This window comes from Heloderma suspectum, chromosome 13 (genome assembly GCF_057233095.1).
Source record: "Heloderma suspectum isolate Gila_16-S chromosome 13, 16-S_ref, whole genome shotgun sequence".
NCBI lineage: Eukaryota > Metazoa > Chordata > Lepidosauria > Squamata > Helodermatidae > Heloderma > Heloderma suspectum.
In genome coordinates, this window is record NC_139470.1 from 20,956,740 (window position 1) to 20,982,696 (window position 25,957).

Genomic DNA, 25,957 nt, shown 5'->3' on the forward strand with positions numbered 1-25,957 from the left:
GGATTTCCTCTCCCTTGCTTCTTCCAAAGAGTCTTGATAAAGACCCTTGATAAAGACCAAGTGTCAAAACGCGTTAGGAATTGCACTGGTGCAGCTGTTTCTTTTTTGACTTTGGTTTCCAGCCTTACAGCTGTCAGTTCTCCAGACAGCCCCACCCCCTTTCCCAGGCCCCACCCTTTCCTCCGACTACCAATTTGTTTGGTTATTTCCCCACTTTTCTTTAGTTTTTTCTCCATCCTAAAAGGTTGAAATGCCTCCCCTAAGGCTTACATACTGGAGGGAAGAGCTTGAAGCTAAAAAGTCCTGGTAATTTGCCTCGCCCCTTTTGCCTCTGGCCTTGCCCAGCCCTGGAAGGTGGCCACTAAGAGCTTCTCTAAAATGGAATTCGGCACACAGGCTAAAAGAGATTCCATGCCCCTGTTCTAGGGCCAACGCTGAAAAACATTCTTGCTGCACCATTCAGACACCAATTCCTACCTTCATCTATTTCTTCCCCCCCCTTTACTTATGAGGTGGCTGTGGAGTGTGGGTGTCTTTCATTGTACAATAATCTCTGTGGCAGCCTGTAGCCCCCTCAGCTTCCCACACTTCAATTAAAGCTATCGTGAGGAAGACATCATGAGGTAAGTTCTCCCATGGGCCTTTTTCAGCTCAAGAAGTGCAGGTGGCCTGGGAGGCTGCAGAGCAATGGAAAGATGTGTAATAGAGAGAGAAAACACACACAGCACCCTCGGCCACCTTGCAGTGATCAGGTAAGCTCAAAAACCAAAAGAAATTCAAAATTCTGCCAAAGAAAAGTGGAAGCCTCGACACAGTGGATGGTGTTGCCACTTGCAGGAGCAGTGCAGTAAACCCAAAGCCCGAAGGAAGGAAGGAAGGAAGGAAGGAAGGGAGAAAGAAAGAAAGAAAGAAAGAAAGAGAGAAAGAAAGAAAGAAAGAAAGAAAGAAGCTGTGCTACAACCCCTGCCAATAGCGAGCCCGATGTGTGCGAAACTGTTGGAGAATTTCGCGTCCCCTAGGAGAAATTCAGTGAAATTGTCCCCCCAATTCCTCTGCCCACAAAGAGGCTGGAGAATTTTGAGAGGCCGTTTGTGCACAGCTCTGTTATTAATTAATAACGATTCGTGAGCAGTTGAAGACAACAGAGAGTGACATTGAGCACTTTGCACATTAATGGGTCAGCCTTTCCTTTTTATTGACAGGCAGCAGGGGTGCAGCTTAACAATCATCCCCGGCTGGGCTTACTTTAGAATGTTTCCAGAAGAAATGCCGACGTACGCCTGTGGTCATTCCGTTCTTGCCCCCTCCCAGCCCTCTTCCTCCAGCGCTGAATGCAGTGCGGTGTTTTTCTCGTTACTATGGCTGCCTCCCCCCAGGATACAGGAGTGTATTGTGCAGAACAAATAGGAAAGACTATATTCCCAAATTGTTTGTTTGCATTGATGCTGATCAGAAATCAACATGGCTTCCTCAATTAGGTCTTCCTGCGAACAGAGAGGGCTCTTGGACCCTGGGGGAGCCTTTCTCTTCCTCTGTCTATGTATATTATAATTAGTGGCTCAAGCTTCCTCAAGATTTAAACTCTGCCTCTGCGTGGAAGTCTGGCTGAGACGTCTGAGCTGTCACCTGCAATAGCTTTGCTGTCTGCTCCAGCAGTGCTGATCTATATGTCCATGGTCCTAACTTTCCCCCTCCCTTCTGCTGTCCATCATCTCCCCGCTGTCTGGGCCGAGCTGGATTTTGCAAAAGCTGCCGCATCCACGTTCGCAAAGCGATGGGTTCTTCCCACTCGATGTCGGAGGAAATTCAGGAGCTTGCCGACAAGACGGGCTGTAAGTACATAAAGCTGCCCACATTGCTCTCCCCCACTCCAACACCCTTCACATTTTTACTTTCATTTAATCTTTCCAATGTTGGCCATTTTTTATGTGTGTGTTTTCGGTTGTCAACCCCGTCACCGAAAGGCAAATTGTTCCTTGGCGGAAGAATGCAGCTTAATAACTGCTTGAGCAACTCTGGCTTTTCTCTTTCTCTTTCCGCAAAGCATGGAAGCTTTTGAAACACCGGCAATGTGTTCACAAACACAAGCAATGATGACATTCGGCAGACTCTGCCTAGCTGGGGTGTGGGGGGAGAAAGGAAGTTTGTGAAGGAGTGAGACCTCCCACCGCACGGACCTTTTCTGTCTGCAGATGTGCAAGTTCAGACTTTCTGGCTTATCGGAAGTGTGCAAGTCTTCAACCCACTTCTTTCTTTCCAGTGCAAAAGAGGGAAATATTGGCAGGCTTGTGGGGGCACCAAGCTTTGCAGAAGTACAAAAATCAATGTAGATAAGACACCCGAAAGGGTTTCTAAAACAACCCAATGAGGAATGAGCACACTCAATGGCCACAGAATGCTGGATTATTGTTTGGGGCAGGATGGGGGGGTGGAACCTGGGGGAGGGGAACATGGAATGGAGTACCCGAAAGAAGGCATGGCTGGCTAGCAGGAACCCCGAACAGGTCCAACTTGTATACACAAGAAACCTTTTGGGTTGACATGTTTTATTAAGGGCTTTCCATGTTCACTCAGGCTTCCCAAAGTTGGGAAATTACAGCTGTTAAGCATCACGCCTGCAACAGATGCGTTATTTAGGCAATATGGACATGATATCCTATGCTGTGGTTAGTTCCTGCTTCATCATTACCTTGGAGCTTGATGACTGTGGTGGGCCCAAGTCCCAGATGTCTCTGTTCTCAGAAATAGACACATGGACCTGGTTCACACATAACACTAACCCATGGTTTATTTAACTCATGGGTTGTTGAATTTCAGGTTGAGATATATGAACAGAGCCGCACTTACAAACCACAGTTCATAACCATAAACAACCCAGAAAGAGAATCCATGGTTTGTTGCTGGGTTGTGAACTCTGGGTTGTTAAATCATGAGTTGTCATTATGTGTGACCCCAGAACCATGGGTTGTTCATGGGTAGTTTTGCCAGGTATGGTATCCAATGCTGTGGCTAGTTCCTGCTTCACCACTGCCTTGGAGCTGGATGGCTGTCGGTGGCAGAGTGTCAGACCCAAGTCCCAGATCTCTCTGTTCACTGGAATACACAAATGGCTTCTATGGAACTGAAGCTCTCATGCAACTGAAGGTACCATTCCACTTTACAAGTACCCAACCAACATGATAAGAGTTGAAAGGGTCCTTAAAGGTCACCTAGTCTGACCCCCTGCCACAGGTAAAACTTTTTAAAGTTTCTTTTCTTTTAGCTAATTAAGTGAGAAAATGGACAGGGTGGAGCACTAGACAATGCCAACATGACGTTGCACATGGAGGAAGCGAGACGTTGTGCATTCCAGATTCAGAGCGGTGGTGTGGCGATCATTTTCTCTGCCAGGGCTGTGATATGCAAACCAGGAACAAAAATTATGTTTGAACATGTGCGGCGTGAAAATTTCCCCCAAATGAGTTATCAGAACATTCGATGGAGCAGGTATTCAGATCAGAGAAGGTATTTTCCTTGCAAGGTTCTGAGCCCCCAAACATCTTTTTTAAGCAGCCATGCCATTTAAGAACAGAAAAACAATTCTGGCGAACTGCTGTTTTGCTTCTCATATCTTGTCATGGAATTTGTTCTTCTCCAGGCTCTGTGGTTCCTTCCTCACATTTTTTTCTCGCCGCATTAAGGGAGATATTATGAGGGAGATCAGGATTACAATGATCCTTTAGGAAGAGGAATAAAAAGGTAAAAAAGGTGTCCCCAACCAGTCGTGTCCGACCCTAGGGTGCGGTGCTCATCCCCGTTTCTAAGCCGAAGAGCCAGCACTGTCCGAAGACGCTTCCGTGGCCATGTGGCCGGCATGACTGAACACCGAGGTGCACGGAGCGCTGTTACCTTTCCCTCCGAGGCGGTACCTATTTATCTACTTGCAGTTTCTTGCTTTCGAACTGCTAGGTTGGCAGGAGCTGGGACTGAAGACGGGAGCTCGCTCCGTCACGCGGCACTCGGGTCTCGAACTGCTGTCCTGCCGACCTTCCAGTCTGCAGTTCAGCGTCTTAACCACTAAGCCACCGCGGCCCCTTAGGAAGAGGAATACTTACTACTAAAATGTGCAGTTGTTGAGATATATATGCTCTGCACAAATGGCCTTTAGAATTTCTCCATCCTCTTTCCCTATTGGTGAGCAGAGAAATTGGGGAGACAATTTCACCAAATTTCTCCCAGGGGAGGAGAAATTCTCCAACAATTTCTCACAGGTTGGACTCTCCATTGGGGAGAGTTGTAGCTCAGCTTTTTCCTTTTTTTCCTAAGGGTTTTTTTTTGGGGGGGGGGGGTTATGCTGCCTCCATAAATGGCAACAGCATCAATTGGGTTGGAAGCCTGGCCCCCCTTCTGTATCCTCCGCAATGCAGGTGTGTGTGTTTTACAATTCATTTTGGATTTCTTTTAGTGGCGTTCCTGAGCTTAGCTAATCACTGCAAGGTGACTGAGGGTGCAGTGTGTGGGTGGGTGTTTTCTTTTGATTACACATCTCCCCATTGCTCTGCAGCCTCCCAGGCCGCCTGCCTGCACTTCCCGATCTGAAAAAGCCCCGTGGTCGAGGAATTACCTCATGATGTCTTCCCCCAATTGTAGTGTGGGAAGCCGAGGAGGTTGTCTGCTGCCAGAGAGAGGGGGTTGTATAATGAAAGTATAATGAGAGTCACGCACACTCCTCAGCCAAGCATACGAAAGACAAGCACAAGAATCCACAAACATGAACATTTCTCCCAAAATTTCTTCACCTTTGAATTTCTTTTTGACAGTAATTTCTTTTCTATCAAATTGGATGAGAATGAGAAGCGGGGGGGGGGGAGGGGAATGTGGAATAATTACCTAATTACTTGAAAGGCAAGACTGTTTATCTTCGTGGCCAGCGACATGAACTAATACCGCAATGCTATGGAGAGCTGCGCTGCCTTAACTCCAGTCCTTACATTCGACTAAGTTTGCATATAGTTATCAGTGGAGGCTGGTTCTCTGGTTTGGGTGGGGCTGATATTCCATTCTGGGTGTCAGTCAGAACCAGCCAGAACTCAGAGCGATCCAGATGATTAGCCCATTTGGGGGATGGGGTTAAGCACCTTGGATAGCTCCTTTAGAGTTCTGGCTGGTTCTGATGAAAACCCACAGCCCCATTGAATCACAGCCCCACTGAAATCAGAGCCCCAAGCCTCCACTGATAGCTAGGATGCAATTCATAAGCTGTCCAGATGGTTTGACTACAATCCCCATAAGCCCCCACTAGCATGGCCAATGATTTGGGATTATGGGAGTTGTTGTCCAGAATACCTGGAGGGCACCAGCTTGCCTGTCTTCAATGAGCTGGATGGCCCATTAGTCTAACCTGTTATAAGGCAGCACCCTGTGTGTGAGTATTCAAGAGATGGGCTATAGGTCCCTGCTAGACCACCTGCTTTGCATAGATAACGTCCCTGTTTCAATCCCTGGCGTATTCAGGTTGGGAAAGACTCCTGTCTGAAACCTGGAGACACGGGACCAGGTATAGGGAACTTGTCTTGACAGCGTCAACCTGCTCTGGGCTCCAATCCAGCAAGTGGGATCTGTGGAATAGAATTTAGAAGGGGTAGAGGAGGTGGTAGGTTAGAACCAAGTATAGATTAATTAATAATAGTATATATAACTCTTTTGTGGTTAATAGCCAGTGTGGTGTAGTGGCTAGGGTGTTGGACTGGGAGTCGGGAGATCCGGGTTCTAGGCCGCACTCGGCCATGGAAGCTCGCTGGGTGACTCTGGGCTAGTCACAGACTCTCAGCCCAGCCTACCTCACAGGGTTGTTGTTGTGAGCATAAAACGGAGAGGAGGAGGATAATGTACGTCACCTTGGGTTCCTTCAGGAGGAAAAAAAGCAGGATATAAATGTAATAAATTAATTATAATAATAATACATTTTATTTGTGTTATTATTAATACAAAATCCCACAAGTTGGTCTATTTTATTATGCTAGCAGATTTAAAACAAAAAACAAAGCAAAACCCTATTTCCTTATTAGTTCTCTTGTTTTGGGTAGAATAAATCAGTTAATCACATTGGGTGTCTCCTTTACCCAGAATAAAGCGCTGAAGCACGGTGTGTCAGTGAGGACAACTGATCAAAGTGGAGGCAGATGTCCTGAGGGGTTTTTCAGTTTCAACAGGTGGAAGCTGGAGCAGGAACGTCTCGAGGCACCTGGCATTGGGAACTCACCTTGCCAGTCTTAAGCTGCTCTGGGCTCCCAGTCCAGCTCTGGGCCCAATTCAACACGCTGGTTTTGAACCTTCAAAGCCCAACATGCCTTAGGGTCAGTATACCTTAAGGGCTACCTTTTCCCACATGAACCTGCCCTGATGCTGAGATCTGCTCTGAGAACCCTTCTTTGGCATCTCCCATCAATCTGAGGTAAGGTAGGTAAGGACCCAAGATAGAGTTTTATCGGTGGTGGCCCCTATCTTTGGAAAGCTCTCTCCAGGGTCCTGCCCACTTTCATGTATCTTTGGCACCAGGTAGAGCTCTATTTAGTTTTGTTTTTAGCTGTTGTGACACTTCACCCATCCTTCATTGTATGTTACACTGCTCTGCTTGTTCTATTGCATTATTTTGTTGTAGTAGTTGTTTAGCATTCTGTTCTTTTTTTTAAAATTAAAGCCTTCGGTGAAGGGCAGAAAATGGCATGGGTTAAACAAGTGGGACCTGCCTGCGATAACATGCATGGAGTGCTCCTGTTCAGGGTTTCAGCCAGCCACACCCTCATCCGGGATATGCCATTCCCCCTCCCCGTTCCCCTTGCCAATAGATACTTGACATTCTGTGGCCACTGAGCTTGCTCCGAGTTTTTTGGATGGTGTCTCTCATCTCCACCCCACCCTGTCACCCTGTCAGGGTTTTTGTATCTCTGCAAACCAAGCCAGCAAACCTTCCTCTTGAACATGGGTGGTGCTGTTTTGGCTAACTACGGACTGGTGCTTGGAGAATGAGTTCGCTATTAGCATATAGAGAATGAGTTCGCTATTAGCATATAGCAAACCCCCTCATACGTTTAGGATTGCAGCCTTTGTCTTTAAGGTGCTGCTTCAGGGTGTGTTTGTTTTGTTGTTAGCTACATCAAGCATGGCTACTCCTCTGGGAGTGGAGTTCACCTTCCAGGGGAAGTTTGAACAGCCTCCTCCCTAATGAACTTCCTCAGGCGAACGGAAACCTTTTTCTTTCCATTGGCTTTGGGGAATTTAATTACCGTTTTGCCGGGCCTGTTTTTGTTCTTAGCTGTGCTGTTGTTCCTTGCTGATGTTGTTGTCTTTGGGGAATTCAGTTGCCCTTTTGCCCTGCCCAGTTTTGCTTTTAGCTGTGCTGTTATTTCTTGGTGGTGGTGGTTTAAAAAAAAAAAAAAAGTACCATGTTTGTTTTAATTTTTAAACCGCTGTGACCCATAAGTGGGAATGGTAAATACCTTTTAATCAAATCTGTTTTATCTTCTCGGTTGCTATTTGGGTTTTTAGATTTGCTGCTCTCAGTACATTTGTTTCAATTCTTTTAAATATGTAACATATTGAACTTATCATTGCCCTCCCCATATATGATCCCTCCCAGTACTGACTCCAGGATTTGGGGGCCCCACAATTACGGGCACCCTCAGTGCCCCCCACAATCTGGAAGAGACAGGACATGTAAACTGCAAATTTTCTTAGACTGTATCTGATCTTCTTGGATAGTCAGGGTAGCAAAGCTAGGGCAGAGGGCTGATCTTGGGACCCTGGCAAATGCCCAACCTTGCCCCCCTCTGGAGCCGGCCTTGTCCACCCGTGTCAACACTATAATGTATGTATGTATGTATGTATTTCATTTATATCCCACCTTTTTTCCTCTTGCAAGGAACCCAAGGCAGCTTACATTATCCTCCTCCTCTCCATTTTATCCTCACAACAACAACCCTGTGAGGTAGGTTGGGCGACTGTCTGCGACTGGCCCAAAGTCACCCCATGAGCCTCCATGGCTGTGTGGGGACTAGAACCTGGTTTTCCCTACTCCTAGTCCAACACTCTCACCACTACACCACACTGGTTCTTGAATCTTTTTCATTCTATCTTGCTTGTGTCTCTCTGGTCCTTTTCTGTGGTAGCCCCCATACTGTGGAACTCCTTTCTGCAGGAAAAACACCAACCACCTTAAAGATGAACAAACATAACTTAACAAGCCTGTGTAAGCAGTGGTGTCGTGGAGGCAGGGTTTGCAGGGACGCGGGGCCAGCACCTTTTGATTAGCAGGGAAGCTGACAATATCTGCAGTCCCCCCCCCAATCTTCCCTGCCCCCCCTCTGAGTTTAGCTGCAATCCTCACAGTAGCTGGGAGAAAATGACATTTCCCAGCAACTCTATATTGTTCTCTATTGTAATGCAAAGTATTTGGGGTTGGCTGGGTTGTGAATGGGCAATTAAAGACCATTAGCTATTCAAAAGACCTGAAAAGTACTAGAACTGGTTTTTAAGAACACGAAAAGAGCCCTGCTGGATCAGACCAAGGGACCATCTAGTCCAGCATTTTTGGCCTCTCATAGGAACATAGGAAGCTGCCTTATACTGACTCAGACCATTGGTCCATCTAGCCCGGCATTGTTGGCACTGACTGGCAGCGGCTCTCCAGGGTTTCAGGCAAGATTCTTTGGCCCTACCCCATTCCCTGTGGGTGTGGCTATGGGAACTATTATTATTGTTATTAACATTTCTATATTGCCCAATAGCTGGAGCTCTCTGGGTGGTTTACAAAGATTAAAAACATTAAAAATACAATACACAGAGTTTAAAAACCATTTACATAAAAAAACACATGAACAGACAATATACATAAAAGAAACATATATCTTAAACAACTTCAAACAAACAATCTCAAAAGCATAACCATAAGACATTCCAGGATCAATTAAAACTTATCATATGCTGCCGAATGCCTGGGAGAAGAGAAAGGTCTTAACCTGGCTCCAAAAAGATAACAATGTTGGCACCAGGCAGGCCTCAGGGAGATCATTCCATAATTTGGGGGCCACCACCGAAAAGGCCCTCTCCCTTGTCACCTTCTTCCGAGCTTCCCTCAGTGTGGGCAGCCAGAGGAGGGTCTTAGATGTTGAGCATAGTATACAGGTAGGTTCATATTGGGAGAGGCGCTCTGTCAGGTATCATGGTCTATCATGCACTTGCCATTACACCACTGGGCATAAGTTGATCTGATGAAGGGGATTAAACGTCAATCACAATTGATTTGTTACAGTACTCTCATCACGCTAACATTTGCACCTGCTTGTGCAATGAGCCAGTCATGGAAGGTGAAAGGATTTTTGGATAGGTTAGTTTAGGAAGCACCCTACTGGAACCATCATATAAAAACAGGAAAGAGAAAAACACAGCAGAGCATTTTCTGTCTCCTTACCTATCAAACAAAACACATTGGTAGATATATGGGAACTTCTTAACTTGCCTTTTCACTTCTGAGAAATGGAGATAAAAACCAGCAACAGCCCATTTCTCCTAGGGGAGGACTGGTGTATGTTAGACAGCTGTAAAAGGAGCTTGACCTCCCTGGAGTTCAAGCAACTGAGAGCTTATCAGAGTATAAAAGTTGCACTGGCTCTTTTCTTTTAATAGCTTAGGCAATTTCCATTTACAGGAACAGCCCTGTGTGTGCATGAGAGAGAGCCTGTGATGCAGCTTTTGTTATCTCTCCTTTCCCGCTTGGATCTCATCAGTGTTTCTTTTAAATTATTGCCTACTCTGTCCTGAAGTCATGGGCGCAGGTCACGAATGGAAAGAGAAAATAACTCCCTCCGCTCCTGCTGCAAGTATGAGAGTCAGTATGGTGTAGTGCAGGGGTGGGCAGAAGGTAGATCTGGATCATCTCCTAGTAGATCCTGGCGTGATTTGCACTGCAGCAGCAACGAGCTCTGCCCCTCAGTTGTTTCAACTATAGCAGCAAGGAAACAGCAAGAGGGGAAGGCGCTTACATGTCCCAAAAAGGAAGAGAAAATATTCTCGGGTGCCTGAAAAAGAACATAAGAACTTAAGAAGAGCCCTGCTGTATCAGACCAAGGGTCCATCTAGTCCACCATTCTGTTCACAGAGTGGCCAACCAGCTGCCCACGGGAAACCCACAAGCAGGACAGGAGTGCAACGGCACCCTCCCACCCATGTTCCCCAGCAACGGGTGAACAGTGGCATACTGCCTCTGATACTGGGGATAGCATAGAGCCATCAGGACGATTATTTGTTTTGTTTGTTTGTAACACTTCTATACTGGTGAATATAATAAAATCCCTTGGTGGTTCACAATAAAGATTAAAATACATTTAAATACAATATTAAAAATGCAACATCAAAACACAACATTAAAAACATTTCCATCTGCAGTTAAAAACAATTCAAAGAGCAGTAAAATGGAGTGGCACGATTAATTTACTTACAGCCCAGGGAAAGCCTGGACTAGTAGCCATTGATAGCCTTCTCCTCCAGGAATTTGTCTAACCCCCTTTTAAAGCCATCCAAATTGGTGGCCATCACTACATCCTGTGGTAGCGAGTTCCACAGTTTAACTCTGCGCTGTGTGAAGAAGTCCTTCCTTTGATCTGTCCAGAATCTCTCACCAATCAGCTTCATGGGGTGACCCCATTAGGTTCTAGTATTTTGAGAGAGGGAGAAAAATGTCTCCCTAGCCACATTCTCCACACCACGCATAATTTTGTACACTGCTACATGCCTCCTCTTACTTACCTCTTTTCTAAGCTAAACAATCCTCATAGGGGAGTTGCTTCAGCCCCTTGATCATTTTAGGGTGCAATCCTATGCACGTTTAGATGGGGAAAAGTCCTACAACTCTCAGCATGCCCCAGCCAACCAGGCTGGCTGGGGCATGCTGGGAGCTGTAGGACTTTTTTCCATCTAAACGTGCATAGGATTTCGCCCTTAGTTGCCCTTTTCTGCACTTTTTCCAGCTCTGCAATTGCTTTCTTCTTCTTTTTTGGTATGGTGACCAGAACTGTACACAATATTCTAAGTGTGGTCACACCATAGATCTGAATAAGGGCAGTATGATATTGGCAGTTTTATTCTCAATTCCTTTTCTAATTATACCTAACATGGAGTTTGCTTTTTTTACAGTGGCCGCACACTGGGTTGACATTTTACATCTCTAGTCTTTCTGTAAGAGCATTCTTATTTACATAGTTTTTAGAAATCATTTTGTAGGGAGTAAAGGCTGGGCAAGAACATAGAAACACTACACCACTGCCCCCCCCGGCCCCCCCAACATCCACTTTCTCTTCCTAATGGTGAGGCCAGCCGTGCACAAGCAAACTGCACAAGCTCCCTCCCGTCTACAGGGGCGGCCCATCCATATAGGCGAACTAGGTGGCCATCTAAGATGCCACTTAAGTGGGGCACCAAATTCAAGGGGAAAAATACATTTTTTAAAAAACATACAAATACAATAATGAAGATGTCGTTATTTCATATACCGAATATCATAGCCGTCCACCGGACTTTAAGGATTAAGAAAAAACTTGCTTCACGGTATTTCTTTTAGGAGAAGGATGTAACAGTTCTTTTCTCTGATCTCAGAAACATTGGTTGGACAGACAGACAGACAGACTGAAAAAACAAATAATTGGGACTCTGTTTAAATAAATACACTTAAACATTAAATGGAAAATAGGGGCAAAATGTTTCCCAGATTACCAAAAACCTCAGCCTAGATCTGCCCTTGGGGTTTGGGGGTTGTGATGCCAATTGCATGGTTCGCTTAGGGTACCAGTTTCAGGCAGCTAGTCTAGGGGGCCCCTGCCCGTCTAAATATCAAGTCACAGCGGGAAAGCCACAGGGAAAATCCCGAATGCCACTCGCACATCTAAGCACCGCATCACACGTTACACTGTGGCAAAAATGTGTTTTGATTTGTTCATTTAAAAAAAAATTACCCACTCCCTTTCCTAGGAAACTCTCGGCCCAAGATGACACAAAAGAAAAGCCAATGCCTTTGGAGTGATGCTTTGGTGTTCTGTTCCTTTGTTTTGTCCCTCTTCTATATTCAGTTCCTTTTCAGGGTGGTAGGGAACCTGTGGTAACACTGTCTCGTACCCCCATGAGCTGTGAATGGCTTTGGGATTGTTGTTTTTCCAGGTGAGCTCAGGTTTAATGGGGGCAAGAGAGCTTGATAGGGTCGTTTTTCTTTTCCTTTCATCAGCTGGCCAAAAATGTTGCGCACAAATTGATCTCGCTTGGGCTGTGTAAATGCCATTTAATTATGAATCCAATAGATTTTCCTTCCTGTTGGCGATCCAATTTCCACAGGAGTCAAATTCAAAGCCAAAGAGGGATGTATCTGAGAAAAAACAAACAATTCTTTCTCTTGGAAAAAATCAATTCATTGTTGATAAGGTTGGCAAATGAACTCAGTGCTCCCCTGGTTGTGTGGGATTTCAAGGAGGGACTAGCAAAGAAGACCCATTACCAATCTGAGGCATTGGGATGGCACAAAATCTTACTATTAAACCTTATGGGTAAGGTACATAGCTGGGAGATCTGGTTAGATCAGGAATGGGCAACTGGAGGCCCTCCAGATGTTTTGGCCTGTGATTCATCACTCACATGATCCATTGGCTAGGCAGGCTAGGGCAGATGGGAGTTGTAGGCCAAAACACTTTCCCACCTCTGCTTTAGATCCAGCTTTATTCATGGAGACCCCAGCAGCATCTGTGTCCAAAATCACCTTTCACAAGCTTTGGTTGGTTTGCAAATTCTCATGGGTTGATGTAGGGGGTGGAGATCTTGCCACAGTTATCTATGCCTCTGCCCTGTTTCAACGCAGGCCAGGGCCTTGGGCAAGGTGCAGATAGTTTTAGGAGCAGCAGTGAGAGAGCAACCAGTTCAGTCCAAAATCATACACCAAAGGGCCGAGGAAGGTTTGCAGGCACAGGCAGAAGCAAGGTCAAGGCAGTCCAGGGGTCAGTTCACCAGTGTCCATTTCAGCAAGCATCAAAGTCAGTCCAGGGGGTGTCCAAAAACATTATCCAGATGTGTAGCCGAGGTCTAGGACCTTATCCGATCGGGTATCTTGAAAGCAAAGCCAAGGTTAAGGCGCTGTTGTTCGCAGTCAAAAAGGTCAGTGTGATGCTTTTAAGAGAGGCCCTCACACTGTGACTTCTGTTTGTTCTTTTGCTGGATGCAACTGATTCTACGCCGCTCAGAGAGATGGATCCCCCCAGAGTGATGCTTTTAAGGGAGGCCCCCATACTGTGACTTCTGTTTGTTCTTTTGCTGGATGCAACTGATTCTACGCCGCTCAGAGGGATGGATCCCCCCAGAGTGATGCTTTTAACGGAGGCCCCCACACTGTGACTTCTGTTTGTTCTTTTGCTGGATGCATCTGATTCTACGCCGCTCAGAGGGATGGATCCCCCCAGAGTCTGCCTCCAGCACTTGGGGGAAGTCCTGCTCGAGAGGGGCCCGGCTGCTCCTGCAATGTTTCCAGAGGAGGACTGTCAGCCAAGGCCTCCTGTTCCTTCCTCGCTGAGCTCCGGCTGGCTCCCATTGTGCTGGCTCTCCCCCTCCTCTTCTTCCTCAGATGAATCCTCCTCCAGGTAGGGCATGACAGCCTTGGTAATGTCCCAGTTGGCCTACCGCCAATGTGATACACATGGACCTGCCTACAAAAAGTGTTTGAAAGGTTCTGCCAGCGGTTCAGAACATGGCGGACAGATTATGAACTGGTTCCTCCTGCTGCAGCAATTGTGAGCTTTTCTACGTGAGGTTGTTAATTACTCTATCTACTTTTGGTTTTGTTGCAGAAGTGAGATCCAAGCTCTACACAAAGGTCTACACGGGGGTGGGCCAAAGGTAGAACTATTGCTAGATATACTGGTAGATCTCCAGGGAGGTAGCCGTGTTAGTCTGTTGCAGCAAAAACAACAAAGAGTCTTGTGGCACCTTAAAGACTTAACAGATGTATTCTGGTTTAAGCTTTTGTGGACACTGTCCACTTCATCAGATGCACAAAGTGTTCACCTCAAATTGGCAGATCTGTGTTAACCTAAAACCTGCCAATTTGAGGTTAAAACTTTGTGCAACTGATGAACTGGACAGTGTCCACAGAAACTTATGCCAGAATAAATCTGTTAGTCTTTAAGGTGCTGCAAGACGCTTTGTTGTTTTGGGTAGATCTTTGAGTCCTTTTAGTAGATCAGCAAGGATTTCTGACTTCCAACTTTATAACAGTGTGAGCAACAAAATAAATTTCCCCCCTCCCTAATTATACTGCTGTAAGGAAAAATGGATGGGGGTAACCGGGAGCAGATTTTTGCATGGAAGGACCGTGAACTCTGTTCTAGTACAAATAAACAACAAATTCCTGGGCTCAGAATTCTTTCATTCCAAGGGTACGCCTTTTGCACCCAGCTCCAGTTGGTGGGTCACAGGGTTCTAGTAAAAAAAAAAAAAGAAAAAAAAAAAAAAGGCAATCCTGCAAGCCTGATGTCTTTCCATCCCTGCCTTAAAACACTGATCTGGATGCATGGTTGACTCTTTTCTTGTGAAAGGATGGTGTGCTCAGCTTGTTTTTAGGGGGGAAAATGTTTATTTTAATCCTTTCCTCTTCTGGGAATGAAGCATATTATCTGAGGCAAGATGATGGCGAAGCTTCAGAAAGAAGCCAAAGCAAAGCAACAGACTCTAAATAGCAGGTTCTCTCTTAGGTTGTTGTTGGTCAAAATCCAATGACTTCTTCCATAAACCAATCAGGAGTGAGTGAGTAGTGTGTGAGCTTTCCCAGGCTGTTGTCGGCAGGGCCGGTGTCAAGGGTAGGCATGCTCGGGCACCTGCTGAGGCCCCACACCCCAGCAGGATCCCACAGACAAGAGCCCCTGGACTTACTCCTCCTCTTCACCTTTGCAACCTGCTTGTTCACCTGCCTCTCGCTCTGGCCCAGACAGTGGAGGTGGTGAGGAGGTGCGGGAGATGCCACGGCCTGCTTGCTCCCTGGCGCTCTGCACCTGTCAAGTGAGCTATCTATCTATCTATCTATCTATCTATCTATCTATCTATCTATTTATTTCTATACTGCCCAATAGCCGAAGCTCTCTGGGCGGTTCACAAAGCTCTCTGGGCGGTTCACAAAAATTAAATCCAAACAACACACAATAAAGCAATTTAAAATATACAGAACATTAAAACCACAATATAACAATACAACCACAATAAAACCTAGCAGCAGTGCAGAAGTTTAAAATACAGATTTAAAACAGCAAAGATAAAAATTTAGAAGGCTAAAATGCTAAAATGCCTGGGAAAATAAAAAGGTCTAAAATAAAATAAAAATAAAAAAAGAGCAAGTGGTAGCAATGATGAGTAAAAGGATGAGGAGCAAAAGCAGCTGGTGACAATGGCGGTGAGAAGGTAGATTCATTGGCTGAGTTCACATAACACACTAACCCATGCTCAGTGGTTGCGTGTAGGTTATCGTTGAACCATGGGGTTATTGTTGCACTGTGGATTATCATGTTGTCTGAACACAGCACATTTTCCCCAGGGTGGCTTGTTAACCACGCAGTTTGGCTTATTTTTCTCAAACACACCACCTTGAGAACCCATGGTTTGTTGTTGGGTTGTTCTGGGTGGTTAACAATCCACCTTGCAGAAACTGTGCTGCATTCCGACAACACAATAGGCCACAGTTCAACAACAACCCACACTCAACCACTGAGTGTGGGTTAGTGTGTTGTGTGAACCCGGCCACTGAGGGAGGGGACCTGTTGAGGGTCTCTCCCCCAAAGGCCCTCAAAAACCTGGAGCTGGCACTTAAATGAGCACTATTTTTGTTATGTCGACAGCAACCCCAGGGAAGCCTGCGTAATCTCAGGACCACATGGAGGGGAAGTTCTAGGTCTTTCTCTTCCTGCTTTGGCCCCAACAAAAAAGACAGATCTGAAGCTGCACCAGCCCGCTAGCTGCAGCAGTCATCTCAGTTGACAGAAGGTGCAGCAAGACCGCTCAACAAGATCAGCCTCGGATGGCCTTCTCTCCGTCCCATCAGCCAGGACAGCTAGGCTGGTGAGGACGAGGGAGAGGGCCTTCTCTGTGGTGGCCCCCACTCTGTGGAACTCCCTCCCTAGGGAACTCCGCTATGCCCCCTCTTTAATGAGCTTCCGCCACACATTAAAAACGTGGTTGTTCAGGCAGGCATTTGGGGCGGGTTAGGGTATTTTTAGAAATATGATGTTTTTAATGTAGAATTTTATTGTTTAAACTGTTTTATTGTTGTACATTGCCCAGAGTGGCTGGGTGACCAGCCAGATGGGCGATTATTTATTTATTAAATTATTTATTTATTAAATTTATTAAATAAATCTGAAATCCAAAGAAGGTAGGGTGTGACGTGTGGGGAGGATTCTGCAGCGGACAGTGCATCCCTCTGGGAGTCCAGAAATTTAGTTTATATGCCAGGAAAACGCTGTTGTATTGTGCTAAATGAAGAGGTGACAGGAGGCATAGTGAAGCCAGGGCTCACAGGGAGGAACTCAGCAGTGCTTAGCTGTAATCTTCACAATAGTTAACGGGAAATGAATTTTTCCAGTATTAATATATTGTTTGCTGTTGTAATGCAAAGTATTTTGGGAGTGGCTTGCTCTTCAGTGGCCAATTAAGCTTCATAAAAGACCTGCTCCTGGTGGAGATGAAAACTCCCAGAAGTGATTTGTTGATATCGATCAACGCAGCATCTGCACTTTAAAATGTACCATTATATCACCAGAGGTGACTGTCTTTTGTATAACTTAGAGCGCAATCCTATGAATGTTTGGACAGAAAAAAAGTCCTACAACACCCAGCATGCCCCAGCCAGCCTGGCTGGGGCATGCTAGGCATTGTAGGATGTTTTTCTGTTTAAACATGCATAGGATTGCACCTTTAATTCCTTGTCGATGGTCAGGTGAAGTTTCTACAGATAGCTGAAGATACCTGCTCAATGGTTTTTAATGGCTAGTGCATGTTTCTTTAACTAGCATTCATGGTTGGAGGACACACCCCATATTCTCTGAAAATGTTTCTTTAATGAGCGATGATGGTTGGTGGCTACTAGTGAAGTCGGATCCCAAATTTTCAGTTGAGGGCAGGAGAGAAAGAGTTGGGAGTTGCAATGTAGCCAGGAGGAAGGCAGTCTGAGTTATAGCGCCTGAAAGGGCTATAGCACTTGCAGATGGCTTCCAGGCCATGCTGTTTTGCTTTTGGGAAACTTAACAGATGTAATGCTTGCCTACTCCCAATGCTCAAGCAATATATTTGTCAATAAATAGATATCACAGTCATGTCATAAACCCATAGTTTGCTCCCTCCTGACAAAGAAACAACCCTTGAAGTGGTCAGGAAAGTACATGAAAAAGAATTGACTAAATAATATGTATGATGTCCACAGGCAAAAGAGTTCACCGGTTCCAAACCACAGATATAGGGGAAATGTTCGAATGACACATGGCTTGAACATCTGATAAAAAAAAAAAAATTAAAGGTTCCATTGGCTATGATTCTTTATGGGTGCAGTGGCATCGCTATAGACCCTGGCACTTCTGTGGTGAAAACCTTATGCTGTATGATGGAGGTTGGAATGGGAAAGTATTCTGTTCTCTGAGGATATGTGCTTTTCAAGTTTCTTATGTTTCTAGCCCTCATGACTGCAAAGGAAAAGCTGGAAATATATAAGTAATGTCTGGTAGAGGCTGCTGGAAGTTGGAATGTGTGGCAGACTGTTCTAAGACACTTTCCATTTGTAACTATTGTTTCATAACCCCCCTTTTCAAACTAAAGAAACGATCATGGCAGCCTTTACGGCAGGAGTGCTAAACCTCAGTCCTGGGGGACAAATCTAGCCCTTCTCAGGTTGCAAATCTGGCCCTCTGGGGCCATGGCGCTCCCCCACCCCACCCCCTAGACATAGTTATTGGCATTGAGAGCTTTAAGCTAAACTAGGCTGCTATGTTTGGCTTGCCCCTTTTTGTCTCCAGCCCCACCCACCACTAGAATGTGGCCCCCAATAGATTTTTTGAAATGAGATTCAGCCCTCAGGCTGAAAGAGGTTCAGCACTCCTGCTTTACAGGGGCAGTTTTCCTTTGGAGGCGAGCCTGCTGTGGAAACTTCTGGGGTGTCTCTGACGATCTGCTTTTTGCCACTGTACAAGCTGAGCATGCATTTGACAGAGGTGCAGAAGTGAGTATGCAGAAAGGCCATGCGTGGCCTCCAACACAAAATCGGAGGTGTGGTGATGGTGGAAGGGAATGATGAGCTGGTGAAGGCTGCATTCAGATGCTGTTTCTCCAGCGTAAGAAGGGGCGCAGAACCGATCAGTCAGAAATGGGCAAGCTAAACCCAGCTGCTACCAGCTTTTTGATTAACCGGCGCTCTGTTGTCTCAACCTGCAGTAAAGCTGTAAATCAGGTGACGGCACAGGGGAATGGCTTCAACCTTCATCATAGGTACATCTGTTGGTTTAAAGTTTCTGTTAAAAATGAGCCACACCAAAGGGAGTGTCCATTGGACAAAGAATATGTATAAATCTCTGTGATGGGATGCAGTTTGTGAGCATGGATTTATAGGCGTGAGCTGGGATGTATCTTGGAATGTCAGAATCCCCACATTCTGGGGTGGAACAGAGGACTTGGATCTCCTCAGACCAGGGGTGGGGAACCTTTTTTTTCTGATGAGCGCTGCATTCTCTTGGGGAAAGCCAAATCCTGGTAGAAGCGGGTTGTGGGGGACAAATCCAAACGTGATTGGCCGGGCCACCTTGTTTCTCTTTCTGGAACTTCCTCTTCTTTCCCTGTGCCTTCCCACCCAGCAGGCTGCCGGGTAAGGAATAGGTCACTGTTTTGTCTGTTTTTTCGTTTTGTGGTGTGTGTACACACACACACACACACACACACACACACTTCATTTTATATTCAATAAAGAAAAATAAAATCACTTATATTACCTTCACACCCAGTCTTGATCTTTTTTACTTAGTCAGAATATCCATTAATGCCAGATCATTTGACCAGTATTGATTCCAAAACTGGAAAAATGGAGTCCAGTCTCTCTGGAAAGTTTCCATCGAGTTGTTTCTTCCTTCCCATAGTTGCTTATGAGCTGTGATCTTATTCATCAGCGTCCTGTTCCAGATCTTCCTTCTCCATTGACCCAAAGTTGGTATGGTTGGTGATTTCCATGCCTTTGCCAACAGCATATAAGCTCTTAACATGCACACAACCATTACAGGATGTTCCTTCCTGACCCAGTCCTTTTGAAATCCTAGCAATAGCATTTTAGGATTTAAAGCATTTTAGGATTTAACTGTATTTCATAACCCATGATATCTTTAATACCTTGAATAATGTCCAACCACTATTTTCTTTTCACCTTCAGACATTCCCACCAAATATGAAAAAAATGTACCACTCTCTCTGCCACATCTCCAACATAAATCAGGCCTATTTGGATACATAGGAACAAGGTACTCTTGCTAGAGGTCTGAATGTTTGAAATTAAGCAGAGGACTGCATGAAATCAGGCCTGGGTGCCTGCTATTAGAGGGACAAAACCCTGCCACTATGAATGGAAGCTGGTACCTGCCATAGAAATGGGTGTACTGTTCTCAGAATATCTGCCTTTTCTTTCTTCTTTAAGTTTCTAGTCCTCGTGATTGCAGAGAAAAGCCAGGAAATGTGTAGGGAATGTCTGGTGGGGTAATGGTTGGTAGAGACCACCCGAGGTTATGGGGTATGGACCGATTGCCCTGGTTCCAGTTACTCCTGTCGTTTGCAGTGCCAGTTCGAGGGTTGTGGAGGTCCTTGGGCAAGGTGCTGTCCATAGGCCATCCCTGCATGCATAAGGCCATGTCCTCCTTGCCGCTCTTGCCATGCTCCGTGTGCTTGCTTCTCCCTCTAGACACCACCTCCCAGAGAGAATGAGATGGGGGTAAGACAAGGCATGCCGAGTCCATCGCTCTTTCACCTTGTTCCTTTCACCGCTCGCTCGGAGAGGGCAGGTGAACAGGCAGCAATGGCAAGAAGCAGAAGCCGCAGGACTAGAAGGTACCGGGGACTGGCAGCAGTCCCCCCCTTACTGAAGCGTGGGCCTTGGCAGGCGCCCAGCAATGCCAATCCTCAGGCCCCGGTCCCTTCGCCCCCCCCTTTAACAAAATGATTATCATCACCTTGACAGCAGGGCTGAAGAACCTGTGGCCCCCAAGATGCTGCTGGACTCCAATGTCCATCAACCTCAGCCAGCATGGCCAATGGTTGGGGGTGATGGGGGTTGTAGTCCAACAACATCTGGAGGGCCACAGGTTCCACAAACCTGCTTTACAAATTAAGTTCCTTCTGGAGGAGACAGCAATGGTGGCTTCTGAAGTATTAAAACAATCTGTTTCTTTATAGTTGTACAAGTTCAGAAGGCATCACATGGGCACCGAAGCAGGCACACAGGGGAGCAGTGCTAGATCTGACCGTATTCTCCCTTTTGAGCCTGCTCATGCCATGAGATCTTCAGGGGAGGCCCTTCTTGCCATCCTGCCACCATCACAGGCATGTCTGGTGGGAACGTGGGAGAGGGCCTTCTCGGTGGCTGCCCCAAGGCCCTGGAACTCCCTTCCCAGGGAGGCGAGAGTGGCACCCTCCTTGATTTGTTTTTGCAGGCATGTAAAAACTTTCTTGTTCCAGCAGACCTTTTGGGAGAGCTAGTCTGGACCTGTGAAAATAGGACAGATAGATACTATATTTCTTGTTGTCATTTAATGTTTTGATATTTTATACAATTTTAATATTATTTATGATTTAATTATATTTTTAACTTTTGTATACTTCTGTTTAAGGGGGCCGCGGTGGCTTAGTGGTTAAGACGCTGAACTGCAGACTGGAAGGTCGGCAGGTCAGCAGTTCGAGACCCGAGTGCCGCGTGACGGAGTGAGCTCCCATCCTCAGTCGCAGCTCCTGCCAACCTAGCAGTTCGAAAGCAAGAAATTGCAAGTAGATAAATAGGTACCGCCTCGGCGGGAAAGGTAACAGCGTTCCGTGCACCTGGGTGTTCAGTCATGCCGGCCACATGACCACGGAAGCGTCTTCGGACAGCGCCGGCTCTTCGGCTTAGAAACGGGGATGAGCACCACACCCTAGAGTCGGACACGACTGGCTGGGGACACCTTTACCTTTTTATACTTCTGTTTATAGGTTTTAATTGTACAAATTTTAAAGCTGTAAAGCTGCCTTGCATCCCAGTACTGGGAAAAAGGCAGGATATAAATATAAATTATTATTAATAATAATAATAATAATAATAATAATAATAGATCTCCCAAACCAAAGGAGCTGCCATAGTGGAGGATGTGGAAAAGGCTTCTTGTCCCAGGAGCACAAAGGGGTGAAGCTGACCAGGTGGAGAGGGGAAGCTCCCTGGTGACAGGCTTTGATGGATCAGCGTTCTGCTGGGGAGGGGGGTAGCTTGCAGTGAGGCTGTTAATCAGCTCATCACCCTACCTAATTAACAGGAATTGCATTATGCATTTGTTAACTAGGTAATTGCTAGGTTGCAGTTAAGTGAGTTTGGGTTGATAGGCGCCATTTGGGAAGCGACCTGAGACGTCAGCATCCCAGAAATGCTTCAGCTGGAAAGTTTCTTGGCTTTCAAAGTTCCATCATCCGGGAGGACCAAACATTCCACTGTGAATATAAACACAGTCTTTGCAACTTGGGTTAAATAAAGAGCCTGCCTGGATGCAGCTGTAAGTGCCTGTGCTTTGCATGTTTAGAGGACGCTGTGCTTGCTGGCTTTTCTGTTAAATGAGAATGCTGGAAACAGGGTTGGCGTCAAGGGTAGGCATGGTTGGGCAATTGCCAAGAACCCACACCCCAGCAGGGGCCCACTGGTGAGAGTCCCCTGGAGGTGCTTCTCCTCTTCGCCACTGCAGTCTGCTGGCTTACCTGCCTTTCACTCTGGCCCAGACAACGGTGGTGGTGGTGGTGGTGGTGGTGAGAAGGAGGAGGCAGCAGATGCCGCTGCCTCCTTTCTGACTGGCTCTCTGCCTCTCAAGCAAGCAAAAGAAAGAGGATGAGGAGAGAGAGCAGCCGGTGACAATGGCAGTGAGAAGGTAGAGGGGGTGGTGGGGCATTGAAGGTGATGTCCCGAGAGCAGTCAAACACGTGGAACTAGCAGTGACGTGGGGAACCAGTGCCCTGAGCTCCTTGGAGGAAGGGTGGGTTTTTAAAAAAGCCGTAAATAGTGTTGTGTACTGCTCTTTGAGTTTCTTGCTCAAGAAGCAGCAGCAGCAGCAGCAATAAATAGCACTGGTATACAAGAGAAGGATCTGGGGAATTGCTTTCCACCAGAGAGAACACAGCAGACACCTCTTGCTGCTTTCTTTCCTACGCTTTCCTTCCTGTGTCTGTGCAGCATCCCATCCTGCTTGATCTTTCAACCATCTGCTCTTCATCCGGAGGAAGATGTGACAAGACACGTTGCACACTCATTCTGAAACTGTTTGCTGTAGAGCAAGGGGGCAGAACCTCTTTCAGCCCGAGGCCGGAATGCATTGTGGGGGAGCTCTTGGGGGTGGGCATTCCAGTGGTGGGCAGGGCCAAAATATATAAAAAAAAAACACCAGAATATTTTAGCATAAAGCTTGGGAACCCAGGAAGGTTAGGTTGGAACCGCAGCCTGAGGTTCAGTGTCCCTGCTGTAGAGAAAAGCATGTGGGCTGGTTCAGAGAGACCACTCATGAATGAGCAACGGCCTGCCGTTTAGTGAGCACTCATTCAAGGTACACCAAAAAGGGGGGGGGGAATCCCAAGGCGCCACTGAGTATGGACTGTAGTAGTTATGTATTTGTTGTGCAGATCTCTAAAATATTCATGGATGATATAAAAATTCTTTATTTTTTAGGCAGATCGCTAAAATGCTCAACGTGTTTCGAGGCTATGTCTCTTCCTTGTGAGCAACTGATCTGTTTAAAATATATCGAATACATATTTTTGTTGTACAATAAAATTAACATACAATTCCTAAAAATCTTAAAAGTTAATTCTCCACCACGATATTTAGAGACGTTTTCCTTCACAACATATACATTTGATGAAAACCATACTCATGGCATATAATAATGAGGAGTGAGACGTACTTCCTTATATTGTTCTTTCTATCGAATCTAATGGTTGGAAAATTGAAATATATACTTAATCTTTATCTCAAACATATATCAAATTAATACTGATATTAATAGCACCTTCCCTCTCAGTGTGGTTCGCTCATTCAAGGTAGCCAGGATGCTGGTTCAATGTGCTGAAGGCATCCAGGTTGCGCATGGAATCAAGTGGAGCTCAATGTCAGTGTCAAGCCACAAAGTACAGACAATATAGCTTATACTGCAGAATCTGATATTGGACACCTGGACTCCTTGCAGAGAAAAGAATACCTGCCCAAGCTGTGTAGAATTCCTGGCATGATTAATGGGGCCAGCTAGGGTGGGGTTAGTGCACCACCCACCAGGATCACTGATCACCCCATGGGTTGTTTTTTTTATTTCAATTTAAAGAAGAGCTTCTCTTTAGTGTAGGGGAACATTATGACTTTTAAAGGGGAATATAATGACTTTTGCATCCCCTAAAATGGCAGAGCTCAAACTCCCCTTTCCCCCAACTTGCTAAGTTCTTTCCACTCATTATCCCACCCCATGGATGTTTTTTTCAAGATCGTTGTTGCCCATATACTTAGGTCATCCTGGAAAACTCCTCCTTTGGGTACTTTGATAGCGAGGCTAAGTGGTAATTTAGGGAATGTATTATTTCATGAAGGTATCTATTAAAAATATGATTTATGTTGGTGTTATAGTGAACACTTTAACTTCTTTGTAAGGGATTAAATGCTTCTGAACTAACTGTTCTTTAGTTTCATTGTAAGCAATTACATGCTTCTGAACTAACTGTACTTATTTGAGTTAGATGTTTCTGGTGCTAACTATTCTAGGCACTAAAGCTGCAATCCTCTACCCACTTACCTGGGCCCTACTTTTGAATAAACATGCATGGGAATGCACTGTAAAATATACACAGACACTTGAGTGTGGTGGAAATACATGGCAGCTCCACCTTATTGTGGACTCATGCTTCCTCACTCACGGTAGTTTGCAGGTCCATTACACAACATCATCCGCCTCCAAGGCTTCTCCCATGCTTTGCAACCATTATCACTCCCCCCGCCCCCAACGGGAAAAGTCTAGTATTTTTTCCCAATGGCATTATAGAACCCTTGTGTAATTGCACAATTCTGCTATACCACAGCACCACCTAGTGGTTGTGTAATGGAATGTATAGAAAGGCAGAGAAAAACACACACCTCCCCCAAAAAAGTCACGTGTAAAGGAGCCGATTTTAATCCTGCAAAGAATCCAGAAACAGAAGCCTTGGTAAAGGTGCAGGTTAAAAGCCTCCTGTAGTAAAGCCCTTTATGAGGGGGTATGCAAATACCTGGCCACCTGCCCCTATGGAAAGTCTCACAAATGAGGCAGCTAGAGGTTCACTTAGAGACAGTCACTCTAAGAAGGATCTCTTGCAAGGTTTGCAAAAGTACTAAACTTGATCTCTCTGGTAGAAGCAGGGATTCTCTCCAATTCACAGATGAAACGGTTGAGGCAGTGGCGGGATGGACAAATGAGTGATGCCTCACCAAATTCTGTTTTCTACCTTGCTGCTTGCTTTGCTTTGTGGTTGTTCCCAAATGCAAGCATGCTGGTGTGCATATTTTCGAATGGGAAAGGTGCGCATTTTCGAATGAGAAAGATGTGCATTTTCGAATGGGAAAGGCGTGCATTTTTCCAAGTATGCACCCAAATGCGCGCTTTCCCCCATTGATTCAAGTGTGAAAATGTGTCCTTTTTTGAGAGGGGAAGCATTTGTGACTGTGATCGCAAGCTTGAGAACGTGTGAGCTTTTTCGAAAAAAGTGATTGCGTTTGTGCTTGTGTTTAGGGTTGCAAGTGGGCCATGTTTGGCTGGTTTTCAAGCAGAAACAAAATTCTTGTACATCCCTAGGTGGAGCTCGGGAATTTTAGACCCTGGACCTAATGGTTTTATGGGGTGCTTCCCCTTAGACTGCCATATGCATGACTTCAGTTGTTAAGCACACAGTTAACATTTCTTTTCTCGCTGCCCTCCCTGCTCCACTATCTGCTTACCCTTCCTGATTTAAAAAGAAAGAATGCAAAGATATGCGGTTTCACAATGTAAACTTAAATAATAGCATCATCATGACTGCAGGAATAAAATAAAGTACTCTTTCTGCGACCCTAATGCTAAATGCATTTAGGGCACAATCCTATGCATATTTAGACCGAAAAAAAGTCCTACACACTCATAGGATTGTGCCCCTACTTGGGAACAAGCAGCAGTTTGTTTTAGAAAAGGGTGATCTATTTTAATAGTAAAATGAATAAAATGGGCATTTGTGACCATGTACATGCCCAGCTGGCCAGCCCCTGATCATAAAATTGATCTCTGAGGAGGAGGGAGGGAGGGAGGGAGGGAAGGAGGGAAGGAAGGAAGGAGAAGGAAGAAGGAGGGAGGGAAGGAGGGAGGAGGGAGGACAAGGATGCTGCGGTGAAGAGCGTTAGCCCTGGCATCCATGTGCCAGATCATTTGCTGATTCTGGGACTGTTTGCCACAGACCCATCTCATCATTTTCTGGGTTGTCATTTGGGTGTGTACTTTGACCCCGGCGTCCAGCCACAGCTGCATCACTTTGTGGAAGCTCAGAGAAAGCGTTACCTAAACCGGTGGAGGCTGGTGGCTCTGGTTTCGGTGGGTCTGTGAATCCATTCTGGGTTTTAGTCAGAACCATCCAGAACTCTAAAGGAGCTATCCAAGTTCTGAACTCATTTGGGGGA

At 45.8% G+C, this 25,957-nt stretch overlaps 1 protein-coding gene across 1 annotated transcript in view; it reads left to right on the plus strand.

Moving 5' to 3' along the window:
- Positions 1-1,607: 1,607 nt before the first annotated feature.
- Positions 1,608-25,957, plus strand: part of TESC (tescalcin) — a 48,664-nt gene continuing 24,314 nt past the window's right edge. Inside the window, exon 1 of the mRNA XM_084819674.1 lies at positions 1,608-1,832. Within this exon, the coding sequence (XP_084675800.1) occupies positions 1,775-1,832 (58 nt within the window). The 5' untranslated portion in view covers positions 1,608-1,774. The remainder of the gene's footprint in view (positions 1,833-25,957) is intronic.